The sequence below is a fragment of the Danio rerio genome, chromosome 8 (assembly GCF_052040795.2).
Source record: "Danio rerio strain M-AB ecotype USA chromosome 8, GRCz13ab, whole genome shotgun sequence".
NCBI classification, from domain to species: Eukaryota; Metazoa; Chordata; class Actinopteri; order Cypriniformes; family Danionidae; genus Danio; species Danio rerio.
In genome coordinates this window covers 56,412,307-56,429,138 of record NC_141028.1, presented here as the reverse complement: position 1 = coordinate 56,429,138, position 16,832 = coordinate 56,412,307, and the positions used below count along the sequence as shown (strand labels likewise).

The following is a 16,832-nucleotide window of genomic DNA, read 5'->3' as shown; positions in this document are numbered from 1 at the left end:
AAAAACAAATAGTGTGGTTTATACCTGTAAAATGTTGCAGGACGCTTAACAGTCTCAGTGGCGCGCTCGTAAGACGCATGTGATCATGAATTGAAACGTTCGAGCATGAACTCCGCTCGAATCCAGCGTCTAATGAACTCTTTCTTGTTTTTTCCCCCCGCTACATATCAGATTTTGCCAACTATTTATCACGAGAAAGACAAGTAGGCATCATCAATAAGTTCATATCAATAAGCATCATATTTTATTTGCACATTTATAGAATGGAAATGTTTCTGATTCACGCATGCAAATTCATCTTCAGATAGTGTCTTTATAGCAATGTGCGTGCAGTAGATAGCTCAGATTACATTGGGAAAACAGGCGACTGCTGCAAATTGTGCTTTAATGTTTAGCTGGTCAAATGTATGGTATGGAAACCTTATTTACCTGCTAGATGAACCCGTCTCATACAGCTGCCATTGCAAGGCTCAGACACTTTGTAGAGAACAATTTAACACAACTGCCTCTAGGAGTCGCCAATGGAAATAAAACAGACACGCACAAAAAATGTGCGTACGCCTGCCAGAAAGCTGCCGTGAAGCTGCGCACATTCCCACGTTCAGTTCATTGTTAGTAAATCCAAACGTCAGCGATTCTGAGCGTGAAACCTGGCGTACGCAAAGTTTTTGTGCGTACGCAGCGTTGATACATGAGGCCCCAGGACTTTCCGAGTTCAAATCTCGGCTCAAGGACATTTCCCTACCCCACCCCCCCTCTCTCTCAAACTCGATTCCTGTCTAAATACTGTCCTATCTAATAAAGGCAAAAAGGCCAAAAATAAATCTTAAAATTAAAAAAAACTCCACTCACAGTATGCCCCCGAATCAACTGCAGAAAACCCATCCAGTTCAGGAAACGATTTAGATGGAAACAACTGAAGCGACAAATTACATGTTACTGTACAGCAATAAATTATACAGTATTTATATCCGTCTGTCTATAGCAGGGGTGACCAACGCTGAGTCCGAAATCACATACATCCATACTATACAGTACATTAAAGACAGTGCGTAAGCAGTGTAGTTTGTCTGAATTCACAAAAGTAAAAAAAAAAAAAAGTTGGCAAGAAGTACCCGGGTGACTTATTACTTCCAGTGAGATTCTGAAGTGAGCATCTGATGGACGCTACTTTATGCCATGATGCCACTAGAGAACTCTTGTACGGGAGTGAAGCGACGGAACTAACACTGGTAGGTCACGTGATAATGACAAATGGCGGATGTAGTATGTCCGTGTTCCTCTAATGTACTTCTCTAACAGTCGTGTAGTAAATTCAAATTTAGCACCTACTGAGTTGTAGCAGATTTAAGACGCAGCCCAAGAATTACCTTAATGCAGATTTCAGTTGTAACCCTTATCACACACACCTGCCTGTAATTATCAAGTGCTGCTCAGGTCCTAATTAATTGGTTCAGGTGTGTTTGATCAGGGTTAGAGCTGAACTCAGCAGGAAGATAGATCTCCCGGAACAGGGTTCAGCACCCCTAGTCAACAGTCTCTCATCGGGCCGGCACAGTGCCTACAGTCCTGAAGCTTGAGCAACGAGAACCAAATCAAGTCATGTTTCCACTTTGGGGCCAATAGCTCGCAGTGCAGCATTAAAACTCCACCCTAACCGTATGTTCACACCGAAAGCGGCGAGAGCGTCAAAGTAGCCGGAAGTCATTCATTTTAAATGAGAGCCGGTGGCGATAGGCGACGATAAGCGGCGAGAAGCAGCGCGGCGCGTCTTCGCCGGCGTGAGCTTCGAGGAGAGTTGAAATGAAGTCAACTTTATGGTAATGAGCTATGACGCGGTTCGGCGGCAAGCAATCAGAATAAAGACGTCCACCGCTTGATAGCAGTTCAGTGAACACAGACCTGTGAACTTCGGTTCCGACCACAGTTATTCCCAAGGGTTTGATTATTGCGGTCGCCGGATTTCCAATTATTTACAATGTTTTCTTACAGTAACATACATTAAATAAGTTACTGGCGAGTTACTGATGTTCATTAATGTTATATAAATTTATCTTTAAAAAGCGGGAATCTCACGCGATGTGACAGTACAAAACAGTACTGCTGCTTCAGGATATTTCAGACATATGGACACATATTGGATAAATAGAGCAAAGCCACACCACACACAACTTGATCTTCCATTGTTATATGAATTTGATAAGAAGTGCGCAACATTTTCACGCTAAAAACATGTCTTAAGCAGGAATGTAACTGATAATGCTGCAACAGCTCCTTTAAGTACGAGATCAATGTTGCGAGTTTTGACGCTCTCGCCGCCGGAGCTGAAGGCAGACAGCGTTGTCGCCAGGGCGGCCAGAGCGACCTTGGACGCTCTCGCCGCTTTCGGTGTGAACGTACGGTAAGTATGCCCCCAATCAACTGCAGAAAACCCATCCAGTTTAGTGAGAAGAGGAAAGTACAACACACATCATGAAATGATTTAAATAAAACAACTGAAGCGAACAAATTAGGTGTTACTGTACTGCATTAAACTATATATACAGTATTTATACCTGTCTATAGAAGGGGTGACCAACACTGCGTCCGAAATCGCATGCTTCCATACTATATAGTACGTTAAAAACAGTATGTGAGCAGAGTAGTATGTCTGAATTCACAGAATTCAAAAAACAGTAGGCGAGAAGTACCTGGATGATCTACTACTTTTGATGAGATTCTGAAGTGCGCATCTGATGGACGCTACTTTATCCCATGATGCCATAAGAGAACTGATACTGGTAGATCAAGTGATAACGACCCTGCTGGAAAATCCAGCTTAAACCAACCTAGGATGGTTGGCTGATTTTAGCTGGTCGACCAGCCTGGTTTTAGAGGGGTTTTGGCCATGTCCACGATGGTTTCCAGTCATTTCCAGCCTGGTCTAAGCTGGTCAGGCTGGAAAGTGACCAGCTAGAACCAGCTTGACCATCCTGGACATAGCTGGTTTTGGCTGGGCTCCCAGCCTGGCTAGGCTGGTCAAGCTGGTTTTAGCTGGTCATCTCCCAGCTTGTCCAGCTAAAACCAGTCTGGAAATGACTGGAAACCTTCCTGGACATGGCCAAAACCCCTCTGAAACCAGGCTGGTCAACCAGCTAAAACCAGCCAACCATCCTTGGCTTGTTTAAGCTGGTTTTTTCAGCAGGGGACAAATGGTGGATGTAGTACGTCCGCGTTCCTCTAACATACTTTTCTAACTGTCGTGTAGTAAATTCAAATTTAGCACCTATTGAGCAGTAGCAGATTTGAGACGCAGCCCGAGATCTATCTTCATGCAGATTTCAGTTGTAACCTATATTAAACACACCTGCCTGTAATCATCAAGTGCTGTTCAGGTCCTAATGAATTGGTTCAGGTGTGTTTGATCAGCGTTGGAGCTGAACTCTGCAGGAAGGTAGATCTCCAGGAACAGGCTTGAGCACCACTGATCTATAATTTCTCCACTAACGGAGGGCCGATGGCCCAGCACACCATCAATACTATCAAACCACAGGATTATTTTTCTGTGATCACTGCTCTAACCATGTTGGTAATGGGTAATGCTGTGCCTGCAACTTCAACTTTTCCCATACTTTGAATTTGTAGCTTACCAATCTTGGTATCAACATATTTTATAACATCCACACACCGTCAAACATTGTCCTCAGCCCAAATGCTCAGGAAAACCCTGTTATCTTCAATTGACCAATACTGTCTGTTCTTCCTTTTTTGTGCAAAACTATTGAATTGGGGATCTTTATCGGACTCTGACAAACTCTGCCTTCGATTTCACCACACCTCAAAGCCTGCTTTGGACTAAGGTATTCGGAAAGCTGAAAAAAGCTGTTCATTGTCCCCAAAGAAGCTCAGACAAGGGTCAATCAATCCCCCTGAAAGATACTACGGAAATATATTTGGCGCATTCGTTTTAGGCTCAACAGTAGAAATGTGACTAATGAAGGCCAATGAGGTGATGTATCTGTTGTTTTCCTAGAATTATCTAGATGCTCACGACTTCCCAAAAAATATATCTAAATCCGTAAAACTTCTGTTGAAGTAGGATAAATTAGGGCCAGGGACACGTTGGAAGACCGCGCCCCCCATGATGTGGGTGCGTCACACTTGCTTGACTATCTCCTCATCGGGGGTGTTGGTAAGGTGCAGTCATTATGGCGCTTTCCATACTTCTCCCATCGTGGATTTCATCCACTTATGGCACTGAAGTTCCCCAACCGAAGGGGAACGTTCGAGGTTACAGAAGTAACCCTTCGTTCCCCGAGGAGGGGAACGGAAGTGCCATACTCCGTCGCCATAATGACTGTCCCTTAGCTGTTTGAAAGTCTCTTCAGCTTAAAAGGATGGCGTCTGCTGGCTTCAGGTGTGCTTATGTGACTAATGAAGGCCAATGAGGTGATGTATCTGTTGTGGGGTCGTAGGCAAAAAGACAACAATAAACAGACGAGCGCCTGGTTACCATGACTACAGTCTGCAGGGCTGAAGGGGTCATTCAAGGGAAGGTCAGGGAGGATCAGGGAGGAAGAGGGATCTGGAGACTTCAAACCCTCGATCAACTTCTCTACTCCATAAGAGAAGAACAGACAGTGAAAACAAAGAAAAAGAAGAGAGAATAATCAGTGAGAAGGGGTGAAAATACGAGGAGAGCAGCGGGTAAAAAGAAGGATGAAGAGGAGACTAAAACCAGAAGGAAAGCAGAGGAAAAGAGGAAAATTACAGTGAACCACTTAAGTCACATGGCATATTTTTGACAGTGTTTTTGGGTCTTTTCTGAACTTTGAATGTCTTGTGAACCTTTCTGTCTGTGGAGGATCAGGGAGCTCTCGGGTTTCATCTAAAACAGGGGTGCCTACAGGTGTCCTGCAGATTTTAGCTCCAACTTGCCTCAAAACACCTGTTAGGATGTTTCTAGAAAGCCTAGTAAGAGCTTGATTATCTAGCCCAGGTGCGTCTGATTGTGGTTGGACTTAAACTTTGCAGGGCACCAGCCCTCCAAAACCGAGTTTGGACTCCCCTGATCTAAAGTATCTTCATTTGTCTTCAGAAGATACACAAAGGTCTCAGGAGTTTGGAACAACATGAGGGTGAGTAATTAGTAACGGAATTTTCATGTTTGGGTGATCTAACCCTTTACAGCCCCATTTACACTACGAGCAACAAGTGACCGTTAACTTTAGTGGAGAGCTGGTGACTTCCAGCGACCTCCGGCTACACGAGAAACGATGACAGATGTGGGCATGTCTAGTGACGTCTAGTTAAGAATCCTTCAACTTAATTCAAATGAAGAGCGACTGGTGCGAACAACAGAAAATGTGAGCATCAACAGAGCTCAAGTGATCCTCTCTCAGCTCCTGTACTAGTCAGTTGTGTCTCCGTGTTCATGCTATAGACCAGGGGTCACCAATCTCAGTCCTGGAGGGCCGGTGTCCCTCCAGGGTTTAGTTCCAACTTGCCTCAACACCTGCCTGGTTGTTTCAAGTACACCAAGTAAGACCTTGATCAGCTTGTTCAGGTGTGTTTGATTAGAGTTGGAGCTAAAATCTGCAGGACACCGGCCCTCCAGGAACGAGTTTTGTGACCCTGCTATAGACCTTTACAGACTGGCTTTTGCAGCAGATAAATAGTAACACTGACAAACAACATGATTTATTCATGTTTAGCTTTGTATTTAAGCATTATATAAAGGGAATCAATTTATATGTATGGTTTTACCTCCAAACTGTTTATTTTTAGCGTCAAAAAACTCATTTGCTCTAAATATCCTCATAAACATTGACACCCATTTGCATATTCAGCCACTACTCAGAACGAAAGGCGGCTACAAAGTCACTGATAGTGTGAATAAGGCCTAAGGCAGGTTTGAAGTAGAGGTCTGCATTCCCGCGGCTGTCCCGCAGGCGCCGCGGGACCCGACCAGATTTCTACGGCGCGGGTATAAATTTCCGAATAAATCACGGGAGCGGTCGGTAACGGGTTTAATTTGGGACAGGAGCGGGCTGTCTAGCAATATCGCTCCCGACTTCCGAGTGAGCACGCGTATGTATGTGTGTAAATGAAATAGCGCGATGCTGTGTTTAGCGTGTTTGTTGCAGTGTGTGCGTATGCGCACGCGCGAATGAGGTGTGTGTGTGTGTGTGTGTGTGTGTGTGTGTGTGTGTGTGTGTGTGTGTGTGTGTGTGTGTGTGTGTGTGTGTGTGCGCGAATGAGAGATAGAGAGCTTTGCCTCATTGCCTGTGTTTGTGCTTGGTGCTTATAAGTGTGTGTTAGAGGGCGCGCGCGCGCGCGAATGAGAGAGAAAGCTTTGTCTGTGTGTGTGTGTGCTTGGTGCTGTGCGTGTGTGTGTTTATACAGACAGCTTGTTATAGGCTGTCTGGACTGTATAACTGGGTGATTTTTCGGTTTTGTTCTCCCCCCGCTCTTTAGCGGGATCGGGCGCGGCGGATAGAAAACGGGGCGGGTCGGGCAGCGGGACATCAAGTGCTTAATATAAGCGGGAGCGGTCGGGTTCCGGCGGGAGCGGGATTCAAAATTTAGTCCCACGCAGATTTCTAGTATGAAGTCGAGGGATTGCAGGTATCAAACACTGCACTAGCAAGGTGTACTTTAAACAGAAGCCGGTGAGTGTACAAAAGCACATTGTGTGAAATACTGGAGTGGGCTTATATAGGAAAGAGGCTCTCAACCCTTTTCCTGGAGTCAGCCAGCACTGCACATTCTAGACGTCTCTGTGGTCCGACACACCCATTTCATGTATTTGGAGCTTCGACTACTGAGCTGATGACCTAAATATGGTGTGTTTGAGGAGGGACACATTCAAAAAGTGTTTGGGTGGGGGTGCTCCAGAAACAGGTGCAGATCAGCAGTTGTCAATCCTAGTCCTCTCGACCAGCAACAGCAATGTTCAGCTGCTATTTCAAATATGCTCTTTCTGTTCGTCTTGTTGGTTATGGTCACCCCTCCCTCAGCCCCTGGCACAAGAGATTCTTACTGCTGGCTCAGCAATATTTTGGTGCTACAGTACCTAATCACTTTTCCTGGCTCAGAGACTATGCTTTGGGCGTTGAAAGAAAAAGAAATGATTTGTAAATAGACTAAAACCACAACTTAAACTGACTTGGTGTAAAATGTCGGTGCACTACTCCATAAGGCAAGGGTGTCCAAACTTGGTCCTGGAGGGCTGCTGTCGTGCTGAGTCTAGCTCCAACTTGCTTTAACACACCTGCCAGGAACACCTAAAAGGAGCTTGATAAGTTCAGGTGTGTTTGATTAGGGTTGGAGCTAAACTCTCCAAAACACCGGCCCTCCAGGACCGAGTTTGGACACCGCTTCCAATAAGGCTATCTGCACCAACCACGACATACTCATAAGACCAATCAAATCTTGCAAGACACAACTGATCTTGCAAGTGTTTAATGGTCAGATAGGGTAACTACATAGATATATACACTAGATATCGCATAGGGACCCTGAGCATGCGTCAATAGCGCCGCCACATTGGTACAGTGCTCCCAGGACAAATGTCATTCAACCGCACTAGTCAAGACAGTGTTATTACGTGAAGATGCGGGACTTTAGCGCTGTCTACGGGTGTAGTAACGAGCAAACAAAGAAAACAAAGCACAAAGGCAGAACATTTCATAGGTATTATTAAGTTTTTTTCTGTTTTTGTATGTTCTGAACTTTTGTGCTAATCAGGTAACGTTATTGATGATAACAGTCACTTACTGCATTCACCATATGGCAAAGCAGCTCCAACTCCCACTAAACACTCGGCTTATGCTAGTTTTGTTGAATAAAATCTGCAAACAATGCAAAAGAAATATGACAACGAGATGCTGCGCTGCCAGAAACTTGTATTATTGTCTGCTAACGTTAGTGAAAGAGTCGTTCGGGGGATTCATTCACAAACGAGTCGCTCCCTCCGTCAGTATGAGAAGTGAAAGCAGGAGAGGAGCTGTGTTTCAGGACATGGATTAGATTAGATTTAACAGGGAGGGTGAATAGCACATTTCTGTACACACAAACACAAGCTTTTTGTCAGGAATGCCCGTGCGGTCACTGATCCATCAATGTAGAAAAGTGATGTAAAATTATAATTTTCGTAATTAGAAAAATAAAATGACATTCTAACATCCAGGAAAACTCCCGATCACAGATATATGTGTATATGTGTATATCTCTGGCTTTGCATGGCCACAGTCCTCCACTGTACCTTGGTTCCGCATTCATTTCAAAGGAGCGCTACCCTGTAGCAAGATGGCGGCGCTATTGACGCATTCCGTCCAATAGACAACAATAGGCCAGGCGACATCTAGTGTATACATCTATGGGGTAACTATAGATGAACAACGGAGAATTTAAACTTGTTAAAAACGGTTCTTTAACACAATATACTGGTAGATTTAAGACTTTTCAAGGCCTAAATTTTAGCTTTTGAGATTTTATTAATTTTAAGACTTTTTAAGACCCCGCAGATACCCTGAAATAAGATGTGAAGAGTGGTGGGTCGTGAGGACCAGGATTGAGAACACTTGTGTACAATACTACACTGTGAAGGAAACCTATTAGAGAGTTAGACAGACAATCCTTACTTCACAGGCTTGACGTTATTACAGAAAAAGAAATACTCAACCTCTAAGCAAGCTGTTAGTTAAACTGGCAAAAGTTTGAGATGGTGCAACTGGTTCGTTAAAGCAGTCACATGCGGATCAGTTGAGAATCACACTTTGCTGGAGTTTTACTCACAGTGTTTGATTGAAAAGAGGGATTTTGGACGAGGGTATGGGGAGAGGAGGAGGACTCAGGTCACTGAACAGCAGAACGCTCGCTTACCCACTTTCACTAAAGCAGAGAGTAAACATTCAACCTTAAAACATGTATGTGCTTAAAGTTTAAAAGACAGAGTCTGGGAGCTTCTATTACACAACTATGCAGTTTCTAGGGCTTTAAAAGGAGATTTCATATTGGCTTCAATTGGTCCCTTGGTATTGCTACTATATTTTGTTGGTGAAAGTGTTTATCTCAATTTCCATGGAGCAAGAGTACACATGATTGCCAATTTCATGACCTTGCATCCCACAGCTCTCAAAAGGTTTACCTGCGCCTTAATTTACCCATAATGATCTGGTGTGTGTCATCAGATTCGCAGAGGATTAGCAGACTGGGCTTATGTAAGAGCCGCAAACGTTAATCCACTCTATGTGCTTTCAGCTCAGAACGCATCTCTTTTACATGCAAAGTCAAACGCTACAAATCTGAGAGATGATCATTAAAATCATACATCTGGAACATAACATGCCATTACATACTTACACAGAATGTGATCTATTAATATACAGTAGAAGACAACATTATTCACCTAATCGTAAAAATATAACTATAAGATGTAAATTGGCGCACAGTTCAGTAAATCCAGGAAACTAATGAATAAATTGCACGCAAAATTTACTAAATCAAAAGAACAAATTAATTAATTGTGTACACATTTTAGAAAAGCAAAGAAACAAATTAATAAATCATGAACACAATTTAGTAAATCAAGGGAACTATTATTAAATTGCGCGCACATAATACAACGAAGGATTGAAATAATAAATTGTTCAAATTATTTAGTAAACCGAGGAAACTAATTAAGAGTGCACAATTCAGTACATTTAGGGAACGAATGAATAAATCATGTGAACAACAGTTAATAGAGGACAAATTAATGAAGTGTGCACACAATTTTGTAAATTGTAGGAATGAATTAACAAATTGTGTGCACAATTTAGTGAATCAAAGGAATGAGTTAAATTGTGTGCACAACTTAGTAAATCGAAATAACAATTTAATATATGGTGAACACAATTTAGTAAATCAAGGGCACTAATAAAGAAATTATGTGCACAATTGAGTAAATCGAAGGAATGAATTAATCAATTGTGCGAACAGTTTAATAAATCAAAGGAACGAATTAATAAAATGTGGACAATTTAGTAAATTAGGGAAACTATTTTTAAATCGCTCGCACAATTTAGTAAATCAGGGGAACTATTAGTAAACTGCACAAACAATTTAGTAAATTGAGTAAACAAATTAATAAATTTTGCAAACAATCTAGTAAATTGAGGAAATTAATTAATAAATTGTGCAAACAACTTAGTAAATCGAGGGAACGATTTTGAAATGAAATTGTGCACAGTTTAGTAAATTGAAGGAATAAATTACATTGTGCACACAATTTAGTAAATCAAGAGAACAAATTAATAGATCACACGCACAATTTAGTAAATCAGGGGAACTATTTTTAAATTGCACAAGCAATTCAGTAAATCAGGGCAACTATTTTTAAATTGCACGCACAATTTTGTAAACTGTAGGAACGAATGAAAAAAATGTGCACACAGTTTAGTAAATCGAAGGAATAAATTACATTGCGCACAGAATTTAGTAAATCCAAGGGAACAAATGAATAGATCGCACGCACAATTTAGTAAATCGAGAGAACTAACTAATAAAACACAAGCAGAATCTAGCAAATCGAATGAACAAATTATTAATACGTGCCTGTAATTTAGTAATTTGAAGGAACAAATAAATAAATCGCGTGCACAATTTAGTAAATTGAAGAAATACATTACATTGTGCACACAATTTAGTCAATCGAGGGAAAAAGTTAATATGCGCAATTTAGTAAGTTGAGAGAACAAATTAATAAATGACACGCACTATTTAGTAAATCAAAGGGATGATTGAACAAATCCTGTTCACCATTTTGCAAATCCATTAAACAAATTTATAAATCCTGTCTTCAATTTAGTAAATTAAAGGAACAAATGAACAAATCGTGCGCACAATTTAGTAAATTAAAGGAATGAATGAACAAATTGTGCACACAATTTAGTAAATTGAAGGAAAGAATGAACAGATCTTGCGCACAATTTAGTAAATAGAGGAAACTAATGAATAAATGCACAAAATTTAGTAAATAGAGTAAACAAATTAATAAATTCTGCACACAATTTAGTAAATCTAAAATAATAAATTAATGTGCACACAATTTAGTAAATTAAATGGATGAATGAACAAATTGTGCACACAATTTAGTGAATCGAAAGAACGAATTACATTGCGCACACAATTGAGTAAATCTAGAAAATTAAAAGATCACGTGCACAATTTAGTAAATCAAGGGAACCAATGTATAAATCATGCACACAATTTAATAAATCGTAAGAACAAAGTAATCAATTGTGCAAACAATTCAGTAAATTTAACCAATAAATGAACAAATAGTGTACAAAATTTTGCTAATAAAAGGATTATATTAAATTGTGTGCACAACTTATAATAAATGGTGCACATTCATTTATTCATTTTCCTTCAGCTTAATCACTTTAGTAAATTGAGGGAACAAATTAATAAATTGTGCGCATAATTTAGTAAATTGAAAGAATGAATGAACAAATCGTGCACACAATTTAGTAAATTGAGGGGAACTAATTAATAAAGCGCACAATTTAGTAAATCAAATGCTGGTAGCTGACTCCCCTTTTACTTCCATAGCAGATTTTCCCGTACTATGGAAGTCAATGGGTGCCGGCAACAAGCACTCTTCAAAATATCTGAAGCAAAACAGAAGAAAGAACCTATAAAGATTTAAAACTACATGATGGAGAGTGAATGAGGTGGTGAATTATTTTCATTTTGGGTGAACTATCCTCCAAATCATCAAATGACACACGTTTTAAATAAGCCTGGCGTACATATTTTGGGCTTTAAGAAATTTAATTTTAGAAGTTGTCTTTAGTGAACGTTAGTAAAACTGCATCATCATTCCTATTTATATATATAAAAAAATGTATAAATAATAACAATTAAACAGGATCTAATGTATAGGGCAAAACTAAAGCTCTTCTTTTTTGTATCTTTGACCCATAAACACGTAGTTAAGTGGTCTCAATCACCTAGCAGCAGTATGGGTCAAAGTTTACTCTTTAACAGCATCTAATCACTGACGCGTGTTTGTTCACAGTGTTTCCAAGAAAGCAGGTAGAAGCAAAGTGCCCTATCTGTCTTTAGCTCTATAAATAGGAGTAGGAAAGGCTTATCACAAGGCTGCCAGCAGGTGAGATGCACGTTACTTTATTTCTGGAAGGCTCAAAGAGGTCAAGTACGTTTACTGCTTTTAAAGTAACTCAAAAGACCAGACCGTTAAGAAGTGACGAATATACATCCACAACTTATTTTACTGTTGCAGTGCGGCACGCTTTCAAGACAAAAAAAGGAGGGTGGAAATTTGACGAATTGTGTAAAATTGACATTGCATTGCAGAGTTTGTGGTAATTTGTTAAGCACTGTCCCCCTTACATAACCGGTTGAAATGTTCTAGGTTTGGAAGCAATTAACAGCATTTGCAACATTGCGGTTCTTTCCTAAGAATTAACAGGCTCCCAGTAAGCACTGGGACAGACATAGAGAAATATAGAGAGATAAATAAACTGTACCTCCTCCCTGGAGAAAGCCTTTATTGGATGACACAGACTGCAACCCAGAAATCAGATTTTCAGGACAGGATCTCTCTGCTGTCTTGGCTAGAATCACACAAAACACACACACACACGTTACTGTGGAGGGTTGCTAAAATACAGTAAAGTGTGCAGCATATCTAAAAAAGAAGGAGTTAAAATGACCACATAATGAAAATCTGGATATACCTAGGCACATAAAGCATAAATATGAGTACAACTTGAGTCTGGTTTCCATTGGGAAGTTTAAGAAGTTATCTATTCACAGCTCGTCAGAATGTAAAAAGCTGGATATACAGATTAGAAATGTATTCAGCTCCCCCTAAAGAGGCATAACGAGTATTGAACAATTACGCTCAGCAAGTTTACATGGGTGAAAATATACAAATATGTGAAAATATGTAAATATAGCATTTATTTGGCGTATATTTGCATATTTTCACATATTTGCATATTTTGTATATTTGTATATTGTAAAAATTTTTATATTTTCCCTGTATGTTTGTGATGAGGCAACAAACACACGTAAACTTGCTAAGCGCAAGTGTTCAATACTTGTTTATGCATCGTGTCATATCACTTCGCTTTAACTGTGATTTTTCTAGAGTGAAAGGACACAGACACAATTTATAAAAATCATTTGTCTATGCGGAGGTTAATATTAAATCTTTTTCTCTGGTGGCTTAAAAATAGCTCAGTCATTCTTTCAAGCAAAAATAAACCCCTCTACTACTTCAGTTAAAAAGTTTAACAAGGAATCTACACTACTCTACTTATTTTTTTTCTAAAGACAGCAGACATTGATATAACTGTGGAGTGTCAGAGCAGAGCTCATTAACATTCATGACCATTCCAAATATGGTCAAAGCAGAACTTTTCATTCTAGGGGTAATTCCTGTGGTTTAAATGAGCATATAAAACAGCTTCTAGAGAATGCTTGAACTTATCCACTATGCAGATATCAGAGAACGATTCATCTTGTTGAATAAATCCAATATATGGCACTTTTAATTTCATCCAAAAACATTGGCTTTACCATTTAGTTTGGCAAAATGCTTGTTCAGCAGCTCATTTGTTTATGCAGAGGTTGATATTGAATACTGCCTGAGCTCAAAAGCAAACTAGTTTTCTCTGGTGGCTTAAAAAAAGCTCACTCATTCCTTCTAGCTAAAATAAACCTCTCTTCTATTCAGTTGAAAAGTTTAACAAGGAATCTACTAAAGTTGTTAAAATATGTTTCTTTAGAAAGCAGGCATTGATATAGCTGTGGAGTGTCAGAGCAGAGCTCATTAACATTCATGACCATTCCAAATATGGTCAAAGCAGAAATTTTCATTCTAGGGGTAATTCCTGTGGTTATAAATGAGCACATAAAACAGCTTCTGGAAAATATTTAAACTTACCTACTATGCAGATATCAGAGAACACTTGATCTTAATGAATAAATGCAATATATGGCACCTTTCATTTCCTCCAAAATATTGGCTTTACCATCCAGTTTGGCAAAATGCTTGTTCAGCAGCTCATTTGTTTATGCAGAGGTTGATATTGAATCCTGCCTGAGCTCAAAAGCTAACTAGTTTTCTCTGGTGGCTTAAAAAAAGCTCACTCATTCCTTCTAGCTAAAATAAACCTCTCTACTACTTCAGTTGAAAAGTTTAACAAGGATTCTACTCAATATTTTTACAGAAAGCAGGCATTGATATAGCTGCGGAGTGTCAAAGCAGAGCTCATTAATATTCACGACCATTCCAAATATGGTCAAAGCAGAACTTTTCCTTCTAAAGGTAACTCCTGTGGTTATAAATGAGCATATAAAACAGCTTCAGGAGAATATTTGAACTTGCCTAAACCACATACCTACTACGCAGATACTGTATCAGAGACCAATTTATCTTATTAAATCAATGCACAGCTTTAATTTCATCTAAAAACATTGGCTTTACCATCCAGTTTGGCAAAATCCTTGTTCAGCAGCTCTTCTGCTGTGAGCTTGGAGAAATTGTCATCGCCAAATGGGTTCCAGGATCCTGTAGCTCCAGCCGAGTGTCCAGAAGCATCCGCTGGCTGATAAACACTTTGCTGTGATGAACATGGAGACCCCGATGGAGTAGTGCTAGCCGACCTACAGAAAACAACGCAAACTTGAAAGTTCCACACCAAGATTGCATGCACCATAGCTGTCATATTTCAGTCTTCATGTCAATCTTCCTTGCTGTAACATTTCTTTGTTTCTGCACTGTAAAATGAAGCAGTAATGAAACAAGTTCCTTCCACTTGGATTTAAATGAATGTTTGTTGTATTTGATTGTGTTAGGCTGAACTTAAACTAATTGAGTTAATCTGACCTCGCAGATTTGTAGTTTCTAGTTGGTGTCAGAATGTAAAAGGAAAAGCTATTTTGAAATCAGTTATTGTGTGTCTTTGCACAATCTTAACACATGGAGTCATACAATGTTCTCTAATGGTGTGTTAAATTGAGATTTACAGAGGTTTCTGTGATGAAATGCGCAAAGCTACCACTATGGTGGAAGCAGCAGAGTCTGTGGTTTGGTTGAGGATAGGCCGTAAAGTTATTAAAAGGTTACTTCACCCATAAAGGAAAATAACCTCATTATTTACTCTCTCTCATGTGGTTTTAAAATTTTTCAAAGATATTTTGAAGATTGCTGTTTGATGGGACACATTGACTTCCATAGAAGGAAAAAAAACAACTTTTTCCAGCATTCTTCAAAGTATCTTCTTTTGTGTTTAACAGAAAGAAATGCATTCAAATGATGGCAGAATTTTCATTTCTAAACTATCCCTTTAAGTGGCGGCACTGTGGCTCAGTGCTTTGCACCGTCGCCTCACAGCGAGAAGGTTGCTGGTTCGAGTCCCGGCTGGGTCCGTTGGCATTTCTGTGTGGAGTTTGCATGTTCTCCCTGTGTTGGTATGGGTTTCCTTCGGGTGGTCTAGTTTCCCCCCACAGTCTAAAGACGTGGTATAGATCAGTGGTTCTCAAAGTGGGGGTCGAGGGACAATGACAAGGGGTCGCTTGGTGCTTTTCAAAGCTCAAATATATGTTATAAAACTATTAGAATTACCATATATTATTCATTACCCACAGAAGATAGTTAATAGTTGCGTTAAAGGAACAACAACAGCATACTAATAAAAATCAGTCATCAGCCTTTAATTTTTATATTAAAATGTAATTAAATTATTAAATGACTATAAAAAAAACATTATTTGTTTAATAGACTGTTGCACTTTTTTGTTGTCAATATGCTCATGTTTATATTTGCCTATAGTTGTGTGTGCAACATTTGTATATTTACAGTATCACCCCCTTGAAAAATGGGGGTCGCGAGTCACTGACATTGTCATTTTGGGGGTCGCGGGCTGTAAAGTTTGGGAACCCCTGGTATAGATGACTTGGATTAATTAAAATGGCCATAGAATATGAGTGTGTGTGATTGAGTGTACGGGTGTTATTAGTGTATAATCAAGCACAAATGTAAAAATAGTCTTCCTGACAGTTATAATCTCAGTAACGATTATTAACCACACTGAACTGAACTAAACTGAACTTAAACTCTGAAAACTGAACTACACTGTTCAATTTACTACAATCTTTTATATGAAGCTGCTTTGACACAATGTACATTGTAAACGCGCTTTACAAATAAAGGTGAATTGAATTAAATATTAACAAAAATTATTTAAAAAATTAATAAAATTATAAAAAAAACAGAAACAGCTCACAAAATGATTTTTGGATTTTAATCTTTAAAAAAAACACTTAACTTTTAATTTTAACTGTGATATGAATAATTTATAAATAATATATACTTACCAGACTTTTTCAAACAGAAAAAGTTTTTTTTTATACAGAATGGTTGAATTTATGTTCAGTATTTTAGGCAGTAATGGCTAATAAATGGCCTAAAAATCAAAAGTAATCCTTTACTTATTTACCAGAAAGCTATTTTAAATTATAGTAACCATTTACTTTGTAACTAACTACACCCAAAACAGCATGTAAGGCCATCGTTTAACTTACTGCCAGAATGCAGTGCCTAATTTTGAGTTAGTATGGGATGTTGTGATATTGTGTACAAATTTATGTAAAATAATAATAATATATAACATAACAATAGTAATATGTAAGATTACATAAAAATAACAATCTATAAATTTATATAAAAAAACATATAAAATAATTTTATATATATATATATATATATATATATATATATATATATATACTGTATATACTGTATATATATATATATATATATATATATATAT

At 39.0% G+C, this 16,832-nt stretch overlaps 1 protein-coding gene and 1 long non-coding RNA gene across 29 annotated transcripts in view; both read right to left on the bottom strand.

Annotated features, from left to right (window-relative positions):
• Positions 1–16,832, bottom strand: part of LOC147842870 (uncharacterized) — a 469,436-nt gene that overhangs the window by 87,897 nt on the left and 364,707 nt on the right. The gene's annotated exons all lie outside the window — the stretch shown is intronic.
• aak1a (AP2 associated kinase 1a) overlaps positions 1–16,832 on the bottom strand; it is a 101,521-nt gene that overhangs the window by 30,367 nt on the left and 54,322 nt on the right. For 18 of the 28 annotated variants that reach the window (XR_015498425.1, XR_015498427.1, XR_015498426.1 and 15 more), the window contains 2 exons: positions 14,486–14,664; positions 12,519–12,605 (listed from right to left, as the gene is read on the bottom strand). Coding sequence is in view for 25 of the 28 variants with exons in the window: in XM_087265388.1 (XP_087121514.1) it covers positions 12,519–12,605; positions 14,486–14,664 (266 nt within the window). In the remaining 3 variants the exon portion in view is untranslated. Of the gene's footprint in view, positions 1–4,492; positions 4,595–8,775; positions 8,875–12,518; positions 12,606–14,485; positions 14,665–16,832 lie in introns of those variants that run through there. The other 10 variants (XM_087265386.1, XM_087265390.1, XM_087265393.1 and 7 more) reach the window with 3 other exon arrangements.